At 39.4% G+C, this 13169-nt stretch overlaps 1 protein-coding gene and 1 pseudogene across 4 annotated transcripts in view; one reads left to right on the top strand and one right to left on the bottom strand.

Annotated features, from left to right (window-relative positions):
- The first annotated feature begins 283 nt into the window (after nucleotides 1–283).
- Nucleotides 284–801, top strand: LOC308617283 (glycine cleavage system H protein, mitochondrial-like; annotated as a pseudogene). Its single transcript has one exon. The product of its transcript is annotated as a glycine cleavage system H protein, mitochondrial-like (transcript).
- A 5522-nt stretch (nucleotides 802–6323) lies between these two features.
- FNDC3B (fibronectin type III domain containing 3B) overlaps nucleotides 6324–13169 on the bottom strand; it is a gene marked incomplete at its 3' end in the record, with an annotated part of 350833 nt that continues 343987 nt past the window's right edge. For all 3 annotated transcript variants that reach the window (XM_081235889.1, XM_081235891.1, XM_081235890.1), the window contains exon 26: nucleotides 6324–9850. In XM_081235889.1, coding sequence (XP_081092015.1) covers nucleotides 9539–9850 — 312 coding nt within the window. The remainder of the gene's footprint in view (nucleotides 9851–13169) is intronic.

Here is a 13169-nt window from a genome sequence, read left to right as displayed (position 1 = left end):
TCCTTAAGTCTGGGCAAGGGGTTTTTTGAAAAACACAGCAACTTGTGGAGAACCAAGTGGATGGAGTTGGAGGTGGGACAGGATGCCCCTAGCTCACTGCCCAGAGGAGGCAGTGGCAGACAAATCAATAGAGACCCATTATTTTTTCCTTCTCTCCCACATGACTATTGCAAAACCAAAATCTATTATATCTTATCTCAGGCTCTGCAAAGATAACATTATTGAACCTTCAGGGTTCTGGCAAAACACTGCAACTTTAGAAAAGCTAATTCTTACTGCGAACATGGCACTGCAAGTGGCGCGGAGCGTGCAGGCTGCGGTCTGTAGGCTATGGGCCATCTCTGTGCCCAGTGCGCCCCTGACCGCTGTGGCCCTGGGGACTGTGGGTGGGCACCCTCCAGGCTCGGTGCACCAGCCCTGCTCTGGTGTTGGTGTATAAATTCACAGACAAACATGAATGGGTACCAACAGAAAACAGTGTTGGAACAGTGGGAATCAGCAATTTTGCACAGGAAGCTTTAGGAGTTGTTGTTTACTGTAGTCTGCCTGAAGTTGAGACAAAAGTGAACAAACAAGAGGAATTTGGTGCTTTGGAAAGTGTGAAAGCTAGTAGTGAACTCTGTTCTCCTCTGTCAGAAGTAACTGAAATGAATGAAGCTCTAGCAGAAAATCCAGCACTTGTCAACAAATCTTGTTATGAAGATGGTTGGCTGATCAAGATTGACACTCAGTAACCCTTCAGAACTAGATGAACTAATGAGTGAAGGAGTGTATGACAAATACATAAAATCTATTGAGTGAAAATGGAACTCCTAAAGATACTAGTTTGAAACAACTTAATCTCGCATAGTTGTCTTAAATTAGTGGTGGAAAGATTTTTAAAAGGCAATTTTTAGCAAAAGAAACTACTTGCAACAATGTTTCCTGAAGAAAATACCCCTTAACCTCCTAATGACTTCAGATAAACACTATGCATCTTTTTCACAACACCCTATGATTTTTAGGCTAGTCTCCAGTTATAATATTTAGAGTTCCTGAAATTATCTGTGGTAAAACTAGTTATAAAAATTATGTAATTCAAGGATAACATTGCTATCTTAAGCCTTATATGATATTGTAACTTGCTTACAGCCATCCCTGGATTTGGGTCAAAATACTCAACCACCTTCCCACTGGAAATAACTGGCAGTGGAGAAAAGTTTGTTAGTTGTATAGTGTCCAATGCAGAACATTACTATCTTAATTTTGCAATATACTGTGTTTGTGGGTGCTATTTTCATACAGTGAAGCAATAGCCTTGCAGGAAAATAAGAAACAGTTTAATAATAAAATATTCAACTTCTTAATTAAAAAAAAAAAAAAAAGGAGGGCTTCTCTGGTGGCGCAGTGGTTGAGAGTTCGCCTGCTGATGCATGGGACATGGGTTCATGCCCCGGTCCGGGAAGATCCCACATGCCGCAGAGCGGCTGGGCCCGTGAGCCATGGCCGCTGAGCCTGCGCGTCCGGAGCCTGTGCTCCGCAATGGGAGAGGCCACGACAGTGAGAGGCCCGCATACCGCAAAAAAAAAAAGGAAAGCTAATTCTTAGACTTGTGAATATTCCTAAGTATCAAATGTGAAGATATGCACAGTAAGACAGGAAGGTAAAAGCAGGTTATTGAGGCTGGTAGGGATCAGCTATATGCACTTTCTAGTTCAGTTCAATTTCCAACTCCGTGTGGATTGTGATTTTTATTCCCACTCCTTTTTCCCTAAAATAACTCTTTTCACCTGAGGAAAAAAAGAATATATTTGCAGCCGCTACCATAAAACGTGTTGTGTTGCATAGATCCATTTGTATTTTTAGGAGGCAGGGTTCCACAGTGCATTGTTCTCAAACTTTAGTCATTTGCTTATCAGACCTATGATTTCTGCCATATCTGAGTAGCACCTACACTATTGCTCTGTTTCTTTTGTAAACTTAAATATCCACTTTAATCTTATGTTTCTCTTTGATATGCTAGTTACAATTTTCCCTAGCCCAGATGACAAAAACTACATAATTTAAAAGGTGTTGACAATAACCACTTAGCTATCTTCTATGCCTGCTCACTTTGGGAAACAATGCTATAGTGGAAAATCATAAGCATTCAATGGCTCATGACTGCAAGAAATTGTGTTTATCCAAATTGAACACATTTCTCTTATAACTTGTTCAGATAGAAAACAAAATCTGTACCTTTGTCCTAGGGGAAAAAATTAAGGAGCATCTTTATTTATCCTTTGGCTCAGAAAAGGGGGAGGAATTTTATTTCTTCTGTATGGTTTTGTTTACCATAAAACTAATTTTTATTACACAATACATAAACTCATCTTTCATCTAAAAGACGAACATATTGCAGTTAAGACTAAAATTCTCTTTGATTATCAATCACCTCCCGACTCCTCACTAGTTAATCCAAGTTATGAATTCAGATTGTATCCTTCCAGACTTCTTTCTTTGAGTCTGGCCACTAGAATATCTGTTGTGTTTAATGGTCAGTTAAAGAATGCTCACAGATTTCCTTAAATGTCTTGAGCCAGTCAGTCTCCCTTGACAAAGTCAAGGGGCTCTGTATGCTGGAACGCACCTTCAAATGCACAGGGAATTTACCATTCTGCCTTAACCTTCACTCCCTGACTGCACAAGGCCTGAAGATCAGTCAGAAGTGAAATGGGGGCCTTCTCAGGTCTTTGCTGAGCATGCACACAGCCCTGCACATGCACATGGCCTTCTAGACCCCAAGAACTCTGTTGCAAGCTTTTAAAAGCCCCCGAGGACATCTCATTCCCCAGATCTTGCAGTTTGGGGCCAGCTCTTATTTACCCCCACTGGTACTGCAGCCTAAAGTAGCTGCAGGGTTAAACAATTGCACTGACTATCTTTCAACAAATGCCCTGGGTATAAGGCTTTCCCACAGAGTGAGCTCTGAGGCAGGTTAAATACAACCCTGCCAGTGGGGCCTTTCCAGAGAGCCTGAGAGACAGGTTAGATGGTGACAATGCGCTGGGATGAGCCATGTTGAGGTGCTCCAAACCCGGGGTGCTCCCTCTAGTGGTTGCAGGGCTGCTGTTTTTCAAGACTAGTGTGGAGCTGGGGTGGGGTAGGGTGTGGGGTGTAGACTGAGTTAAAATACCACAAAACCTGCCATTCTTACCAAAGTTCAGATTGTTATAAGCATTTGGTTAATTTCTAGGGCTCTGAAAAATTTTCAGAACTTTCGGGACACGTTTTTTTGTTGTTGTTGCTTCTATGGAAAGCAGATTTACAGACACCCTCACTCCATCATTCTTGGAAGTCCCGCCCCCCGTTTTCTCACTGTTGATGGAAACAAGGCCAAACATTTTTCTTCTGTTAGACGAGACATCATCATCCATATCCATGTCCGGGATTTGGTGGGAAATGTGGTCAGATGCAGAGCAAATGCCAACCAACAAGGACAGCTACTATTCACCCCTGTCCATAAGCACCATTCCAGAACAAGACTTAGAGTTGCCGGGTCTCTCAAACTTCAGTGGAACCTGGAATCCCAGTATTTTGTGGGAAATTGCCACATTTTAATTTATTGACTATAATTTTTAAAAAATCAAAATACTGCACCCTAAATAACACCCCGTGGCAAAAGACTACAGTTTGGAGCAGCGAGTATCTTATGGCTCTCATCACTGCTATGTGAACTTTTCCGACCAAATCAGTCAACTGAATTCAACAAACCTTTTTTTAGCTTCTATTATGTGCCAGAGAACATGCTGTGTGCTTCAGAGCTGACTGAGACTTGATGCCCTGGGTACATGTTCCCTTCCCCCAGCTTTTGAGGCACTGAGAGTCTAGCAGTGGAGGTGGGAACTTTTTTTAAGTTACCACCCTGAATAAAGGGTACCAGTGCCGGTACACAGATTTAATTGTTGGTTTAATTAGCCCAAGGTAAAGTGTTTAAAAGGGTCATTCTGTCTTTCCTCTGTAGAGGGAAGTGTATGCGTGTGTGTGTGTGTGTGTGTGCGTGCGTGTGCTCGCCCACCATGACTGGGGGGTAGGAAAGGGATAAAAAGAAAGCTGCATAAATCCTTCTGAGGCAAAGGGCCAGAGAACCCAACTTCCGACCTGCGTGAACAGCACTGAAGGCAGAATCCCATGGATGCTTCTTTCTTGGTTTGTCCACTCATATAGGGGAGCATACCCTCTAGCAGCTTCCTGAGGAAGGGTGCATGGGAGGCAAAGTTGTGAGGGTTCCAATTTCTAAAAATGGTTTCATGATACTTTATCCTTGACTGAGAGTAAGCAGGTGGGAAATCTTTCTCTTTCAAAATCTTGACATACCTGCCTGACAGATTCCTTGCTTCCAGTGTTGCTACTGAGAAGCACACATCTACTCTGACTTCTAGAGCTTCCATGTGACCGGTTTTTCAGTGTGTTGGGGAACTTCTCTTGGTCCCACTGTTTGGAAATTTCAAGACGGTGTGCCTTGACAGGGGCTCTAGTCCCATCCGCTGTGGTGAGCTCCCTCGTGCCCTCTCACTCTGGAAACTCAGATGTTTGATGATTTCCTCCCCTACACTTTCTATTCTTTCTGAAGTTCCTATTATTTAGATATTGAATGTCCTGGTCTGATCCTGATCTTATCTTTGCATTTTTTGCTCTATTTTTAGGTTAGTCTCAATTCCAGCTTCCAACCCTTCTGCTGAGTTTCTAATTTCCAAGAACGTTTCCATGTTCTTCACGTGTCCTTCTTCCGTAGCGTCCTATCCTTAGTCTACAGATGACTTGTTTTTTTTCTCATCTCTCTGGGGATAGGATCATTTTCTGAAGGTTCTTCTCCCATAGCCTCTGATTCTTCCAAGTTGTTGGCTTTGGACTTTTCATTCATGTTAGCAGCTTTCATCAGATGTCAGGTTACCTTTGGCTAAGCTGGAGGACTAAAAATCTGATAGAGGATTGTTGACCAAGAGCTTCACTTTAGGACAGTGGTTCTCGATCTTGGCTGTACAATGGAATCACCTGGGGAGCTTTAAAAAACGTTGAGACTCCAGAAATACTCATTTTATTGGTGTAGGGTCTGAACACAGGGATTCTGAAAAGCTTCCCGGGTGGTGTCACTGTGTAGCCAAGGCTGAGAAGTATCACCAAAGGGTGCTTTGGCTGAACCACTTCATCTTCCGGTAAGACTAACATTCTCTAAGTCCGGGGCCTATTTTACCTTCTCCTGTGGATAAACTTTTGGTTTCTTCAAGGGTGGAGGAGCAGTTGTCCAGCTGAAAGTAGGGAGGGATTTTATAGATGTAATGGCACTTTTAGCAGCTTTCTACCAATACTATTTGAGGCGCCTCTCCCTCTTCACCCTCACTTTAAAGTGACATGCTTCTGTCAGTTTTCGAGCCTTCAGTGTATTCTGCATGTAAATTGAGTTGGTGCTCATTTTCTCCCCCGCTAAATGAGAATTCAGCTTTCTTCAGTCAGGTTTCCAAACTTCTGGTGCTAACAATTCCCATTCTTCTGTGTTGAGAGCAGTCATGACTTAAAAAAAAAATCCTTTACTGTGTTTTCAGGAGTGGAGTGTCAGGAGCATGCACAATTTGATGTGTTCAACTTGTCACTTTTATCCAAAAGAATGATTATCACCATTCTTTATGTGAAAGAAAGCTTTTAGTTATAAACAATCGGTTCCCCCATTCATTTTTCCCTCAGGGGGAAAAAAAGATAGTAGGGATTCCCAGCAAAACAATCTAAACATCGGGGTGAAACCATGACTGTAGTAGGAACACTACACTTTATTGCTATTGTTGTTGTTGAATGAGACCCGGAGGAGGGAAGGAGGTCAAAACTGTGCGAGTCCGTCATGGAGAAGGTGCACCCCAGGTGCTAAGTGAAAAGAGCTAGACCTGGGCTCCTGAGTCTGGCATATAGATAAAATGTTAAAGACACACTCTTTATCCCCACAGACTCTGACAAAGGACTGACAGCCCATGGGCCTTTACGGTCCGCAATCCCATGTTAGTTGGCCCATTTAGGGAGATCTGGATTTGTAGCTGCTGCTGCTTTTTTTTTTTTTTTTTTTTTTTTAATTGGGGTGTAGTTGCTTTACTTCTGAAACATCAGCCTACGTGATTGTGGGTGGCAATCCTGCAGGACCTCAACCAGGAGCAGGGTGGCAGCCGCCCCTTTAGATGGTACAGCAAGCACCCTGCGCTATGCCACTTGCCTGGCCTATAAACGCATTTGAATTGACAACTTCTGGGATGTGGTTTAAGTTTTTAAAAAGTAACAACAATAAAAGCAATCCTATTCATGGTAGAAGAACCCTACTTAAGTCAGAAAGAATTAAAACATTTATTGGGCATAAATATATTACATATACACTACAGATACAGTTAGGTATTACATATAGCATAGTATTTGCAAAATCTATACATTAAAATTGATATGGCAGTTTTAATACAATGTATATGAAATAGTCTAAAATTTACAGGAAAACATATGATTATTTTTTTTCTCCTAAAGTTGAAAAGCTTGGAATGTATGTCCAACAGTGAGGTAAAACATTTTGTCTTTCAATTTAAAGAATTGTGCAAGGATAACATTCAAACACATTCAGTTAGGGCACTTTTCAATTTTGACAGGAATACTGAATTACTGTAGCCAACAAAACACGGTTAGAAAATGCCAACGTTTCAAGTTGATAAGAACAAGGCAGGTAATATGCAAAAAAATCTTTAAAGTTGTTTTCTTTTTAAACAATTTCTTTGAGGACAAAGGGCATTTTGCTTCACATGACTGGAATTTCTTGTGCCAGGGAGGAGTTTGACATATAGAGCATCAGAAAGCCACTCACTCGTTCCTACATATTGCAAAAGGGCAAAGAGAGAAGGTTAACATAACACTTTATTTTATTGTTCATGTGTAATGGCAATATATATATAGTTATATATCAATATCACATATACATATTTGTGAGAGAAAACAGTGCCAGATAGTGTAATAACTTTTTGACTCAAGGGATTATAATGATACCGAATAACGGAGAGCAATAAAATAAAGTGCCGTCAGCTAGTGTTTCACACACAACAGCTTTCTGGTGGTTAAACAGATAGATAGTATGAAAATCTCAAAGATCAAATATTCATAGCAATTTTGGCTTAAAGTATTATTTCGTTAAAAAAAAATCCAACCAATTCAGAGAATTTCTTTATAGCAGCAGTTCTGAAGTGTTTCCAAAAAAGGGACTTTTTTTTTTCTCGTGCAGACAGGGTTCTCGTACTCAGTTGAATCTACATTGCTTAAAAAAATGCCTTCTCCCCAAAACACCTGCATGAGATTGTTTCAGAAAATGCAGATGCAGTGTTACAGTGGATCATAATACACATTTAAATAGAGGGATGAGTTTTGGATGGCCAGAACTTTGGCAAAAAAATTTCACCTTGATGCCATCAGTTTGCAAGGCTAATTAAACTAATTATTATAGTCAATAACAAAATACAGAACTTTCTAGTAGTACTTATTACATCAACGTAGGCACACAGAATAATTCGTTGATCTTAGCACTTTCTTTCAAGAGATGATTATGTTTTTCTTGGGTACATGTAAACGTTTCAATCGCTGACAATGGATTTTTTTTGGCATTTAATGCACTAGATGCTCTTTATCTTTAAAAATAAAAACACAAGAGAATGTCAGAAGAATGACAATACTACAGATGTTGCCAAGGAATGAGACTGACCTAAAATTACAAAAGTATAAAACACAAAAAAATAACATGCTACAAGGGAAAATTAGTACATAAGTACATTTAAAAAATTTTACAATAAATAAAGATTGCACTGTAATTGGCATTTAAAGTACTGTATGCAGAATATAGTATAAATAAACCAAAAACAAAATAATGTTGGTTTCCCCATGACTTTGGTATGGGAATATTATAAGCTAGTACAGGATACTGCATTTTAAGACAACACAGACCAAGCACAAAATAGCTATGATCAAGAAAAACCAAGTAGCAAAAATATACAAAAACAGAAGCAGGGGGATACACTGTGTCTGTTGCACCCTTTTGGAATATATTTGCACCTCCAACTCTTAAATGTCCCTGAGGTACGCGAACATTATGGACTTCATATAAATAATCCAATGACTTTGGGTTAAAATTGATTATCTCATGACTCAGAATAAACATACAAGAGTAACACTTTGCACTCCAATAGCACCTATAGATCAAGGATCTCAAAGCACTTATGAACATTAGAATCCCCATTTTATTTTTTATTTTTAATGCATGGGAAAACTGAGGCACAGAGAGGTAAAGTGACGTGTTCAGATCACACAGCAAGTTAGTGACAGATCCAGGGAGATAATCTAGGCTCCTTGACCCCCAAACACCCTGTGCTTGTTACCACCAAATACCATTCCCTCTCCACACATGGCCAGGTCAACCCCACAAAAATAGGAACTACAAATTGAGATGACTCTTTCGGGCTTTATCAATTTTCACCTGCTGTTAGATTAGTATTATGTGCACTGAATTAAGCTATTGAAATTCAATCACTTCATTGATACTTCATTGAATAGCCTAAAGGCAAATCTTTCAAAAATAATGAGCTGATGTGTAAGAAGATTGATCACAATTAGTGTAAGTCATGGACAATGGGCAGAGGCACTAAACTGTCACCAGTTCTCGTCATATAATTCTGGTCAAACATAACAGAATATAATAACTCTAGTGATTAGATCAGAAGTAGTTATATACAAAGACAGACAAACAAGTTAAAGCAGCTTTTAAAATAGCTGAACAAGGAAACAACTAACTATTGCACAATGCCCTCGAAAAGTTACTGCTATGAATTGATGTGGTAAAATCTACAATGCTCCATAATTTATAGATGCATTTTGGTTACTTGATTTCTTAGACAGGCAGCTCATAGTGTTAAAATCATAAGAAATACAGATTATTAAAACATTTTAAAGTACACATTTTGATCTCAATGAGCTAAACACAGTTAAATAACTGAGTGACAAAATGGTTGTTTAGGGCAGCCTTATCTGAGTGAACACATCTTCTGTGTTTGGCTGTTGTGTGGTGATACTCTGACAACACTGAAATCCTAGCCCTGTAACTACACACACTGTGATTCATGTTCACAGGTACAGATGATCAAGACATAAGAAGTGACAGGTGAATATAAATTACTAAATGGTGACATGGAAAAAAAAATCAAAGGCTTGCAAAAGACATCAGTGAAAACAGAATAAAGGCAAATCTGAAAAATTTAAAAGAAAATGTAAGCTAGCTTTTGGTATCTGGTTTGCTTCTTTTTTTTGTTTTTTGTTTTTTTTAATCCAGTTTAACCTCTTCCTAGTTTTGCATTTCAAAAAGGTGCACCAAAACACTGATATTTTTTTCCTAGCTAAATCTGTAAAACAAGTATATAAATCAAAGAACAAAAGGGCTTAAAAAGGGGAGTATCTGAATAAATGTGTGTATTAAAATGTGTAGCATTAATTAAATTCATACCTCTAGTTTTGTTGGGTTTGTTTACTTCATTAAGAAGTACTGTAATATAAAGGCAAATAAAATGGACAAAGTTGCAAAGCCAACCACAATGAGGGCTGCAAACTGTTCATCAGTAGGCATCATGCTCTTCATTTTGGGATCATCTAAGCTCCCCATGTCCCCTGTAAGCATGACCTCACTTCGTTGTAGTACAAAAGCCGCAGAGGGGCTGAAAGCTCCGCTTAGCTCCTGAGAGGTGTCTAAACAGCGACGACACGCACACACGCGGAACCTATAGTCTGTGTTGGTCTGGAGGCCTGAGATTTGGAATGTGGCTTCTTCTCCCTTGTACACCTTCAAGAAAAAGAAAAGTCCTGGTCAATAAATTTATAACAACATTGTGGTCTCTAAAGTAATAACTGTATAACGTTGGAGGCCTTGTAGACCTGGCGTGGTTTATGTGAACTCTGCAACAACAAAAAGTACATGGAGAGGCATTTGTCCCAGTCTGTATTTCATCTGTAAAGTATTCTGACCTACTCTGAATAAAATAAAAAATTCAGTGACTCTGCTATTGACAGGAGATAAGGCACTGACCAGAAAGAAATACAGCTGGTACAAGTAATGATGATGCATCTAGCTAAATTTTAATAATTTAGGCTATAAATCAGCAGATGACTTAATTCATACAAAGGGCTCTCTGATCTTGCTGCAAAGAATTAATATTTTTAATGCAGACAATTAAAAACAAATTATAGAAATAAAGTGCAAAGTCTCAGTTGAATGATTCTTTGACTACTGACTACACCATCTAACACTACTCCATCAAGATAGCCCACCTCCACCCCTAAGAGGTAAACACTATTCTGACTTCTCATTCTGTAATTTGTTTTGCCTACTCTAGAAGTTCATGCAAATGCAATCAAACACTACGCACTCTCTTGTGCCTATGAGATTCATCCATGTAATCGATTCAGTAGTTGTTCCTTTTACTGAAGAATAAGTACTCTATCATATGCCTATACTCTGATGTATCCATTTGCTTTTTGACAAATATTTGCATTGTTTCCAGTTTGGAGTTTTTATATAGTAAGAGTACTATGAACATTTTTGTACAGATCTTGAGGACTTAAGTTTCTCTTTTTCTTGGGTGAATGCCTAGGAGTAGAAGGGCTGGGTATAAGTCTACATCTAACTGCACGAGAAAGCTGTCCCAAGCACATCCCTTTGCACTCCTGCCAGCTAAGCATGAGAGTTCCAGTTGTTCCACACCCTCACCAACATTTGTTACATTTATATTTTAGTCATTTTAGTCATATATATTTAGTCATTCAAATGGGTGAGAATGGTACCTCAGTTGCATTTCCCTGATGCCTAAGTGTTTCCCACCTTTTCATAGGCTTATTTGGTCATTCACATACCTTCTTTTGTGAGGAGTGTGTTCAACTGTTTTGCCTATTTTTAATTTGTTTGCTTTTGTTTGTAGTGGCTCTTTAATATGGATGTAAGTTCTTTGTCAGGTATGTGTTGTGAATATTCTCTCCCAGTTTTGTGCATTGCCTAATCATTGCTTAAGAAATTTTTTGATGCAGTCCTATTTATCACAAATTAATATTTAATTAATTTAATGGTCTGTCTTAAGTGTTTCCTGTCTGTTTGACCAACCTGTCCTTTTTCCATTAAGAATCTAGGATATTTTCTTCCCCTTTGTTAACACTGATATAATCACCATGAGGCTTACTACTATGAGGACTTGAAATCTACCAGTTTACTTAGAGATTATCAACCTTTGAGTTGACTGAAGAAAACAGGTATCTTTGAGGGAGGGTGGTAGAGGGAGATCTCACGTGGTTCTTCAATGAAAGTGGTACTGATCCTCAAAACACTCAGAGGAAATGATAACCACCTTAAAATTACATAAAAATCCATGTCTTATATGAAATAGAGATAGGAAAAAACTAGCTGGAACTCAACCAAATCAGTAAAGAGATTTGGCTGATGAAATAATTAAACAAGAAATTAAAATTAACTGAACACTTTGTAGCTGAGTGGCACTGAGTTAGCCTCTGTAAAGTGCTTAAAACATGCCTGGTACATGGGTAAGTGCAGAGAAAAAGTTAGCTATTATTACTACTACTACTATTTAGAACTTAAAAACAACTCCAAATATATTCTTAAAATACAGTGATTAAAAGTGACAGGGGCATTTTCAACCTAGCGACAGGCCACCTTAAGTAAAGCTGTGAATTTTGCCCATTAATACAAATTCCCTAGAAAATAGAGTATTTCCAACAATTTCAACTTTGTCCGAAATACTCTCCAGCTATAGAGAGTTGGTGGGAATCTATAAACATTCAGTGTCTCTAAAGCCTGGCACGTAAACTTCTACAAGAAGCAGGACATGGTACCAGAGAACCTAAGTGCACTGGCCACTCACTTAGCGTTGAGCAAACTGAAAGACAGCAAGAGGATCACAGTTTAGAAAAGGGATCGGACTTCCAGTGTTCACCTGATATTCAGCTTTTTAAAGATTTTTCCTCCCCCATTTTCAAACTTTAGAAGTAGACTTTTAAGAGTCTTACTGTACTTTCGTTTAGTGATTAAGCCCCAGAAAACCAATTCTGTTTCTCATATTTTCCTTTATAAGATTTAAAGCACGTTCCTCCTGGTGAGTTACTGTTTCTTTTAAGATTGTGGCATGTGTCTTAGCAACTGGGGTTACAGACAGAACGGGGCTGGAGCAACCAGGAACAAAAGAGCTGTAAGAAAACCCCCAGCGATCCTGAGAGACCACTCTTTCCTCATAGGTCACTGTTCCAATGATGAGTTAGTTAAATGGCTATTTTAAGATGAGCTCGTTGTCATGGTGACTGCCCCAAGCTATTCAGGAGTTCAGAGTACACCATGAGAGCACTGTCTGTGAATTATCTCCCAACATGTGGGTGGTCTCAGGAAAACAATGGTGTACACTTTTTTTTTCTTTAAAGAGAACTTTTCATTGTGAATGTTCTTAATTTCCCAAATTTAGATGCTCAAGTTGGTATTTTCCAAGACAAGTCTTTTCATCGAAACTGTTGGGACCATTCACGAAGGGAATGATTTGCAACCTTTGGGACCAGCATACTACCAATCCCTTTGCCATCTGAGCTTTGGGTTCCTATCTGCAATGGCCCAGGTATACAATCTGTTCTGTCTCTATGGTGGTGATAAGTTAATGTCAGGCTGTTTATGGAGTTGGAGAAAAGCTGCCATCTAAGCCTTAGCTGCAAGGTTTCTTGATACACCTCTTTCATCAATTCTTTTGGAGGCCTCGCCTCTTGAATGTTTACCCTTATCAAAGGGTGAAATATTGTAGCTGCTGGAGCTCTTCTGTGCAACCCCGGGGAACTGGGTCTAGTCTGACCTGGTCACTGGGAAGCACTGGGCAGATTCTTCTCAACGGCAGGACCAGGAACTGGCATCAGGATTCCAGGTCTATGTCCTTGCTCTGACCCTTTCTAGGTCTGTCACCTCGGGCAAGTAACAGCTTTGAGCCTTATTTTTTTCCATCTTTAACATGGGGACAGTTACAGTACCTAACTTAGCCCCAAGGGGGGATTGAGTATTCAATGAGAAACTATGTGAAAAATGCTTTGTGAAAGGAATATACTGGAGGTAAGTCATCTTTATCAAA

This window comes from Mesoplodon bidens (genome assembly GCF_964165515.1).
Source record: "Mesoplodon bidens genome assembly, chromosome: 5".
NCBI lineage: Eukaryota > Metazoa > Chordata > Mammalia > Artiodactyla > Ziphiidae > Mesoplodon > Mesoplodon bidens.
This window is presented reverse-complemented; position numbering and strand designations above follow the sequence as displayed.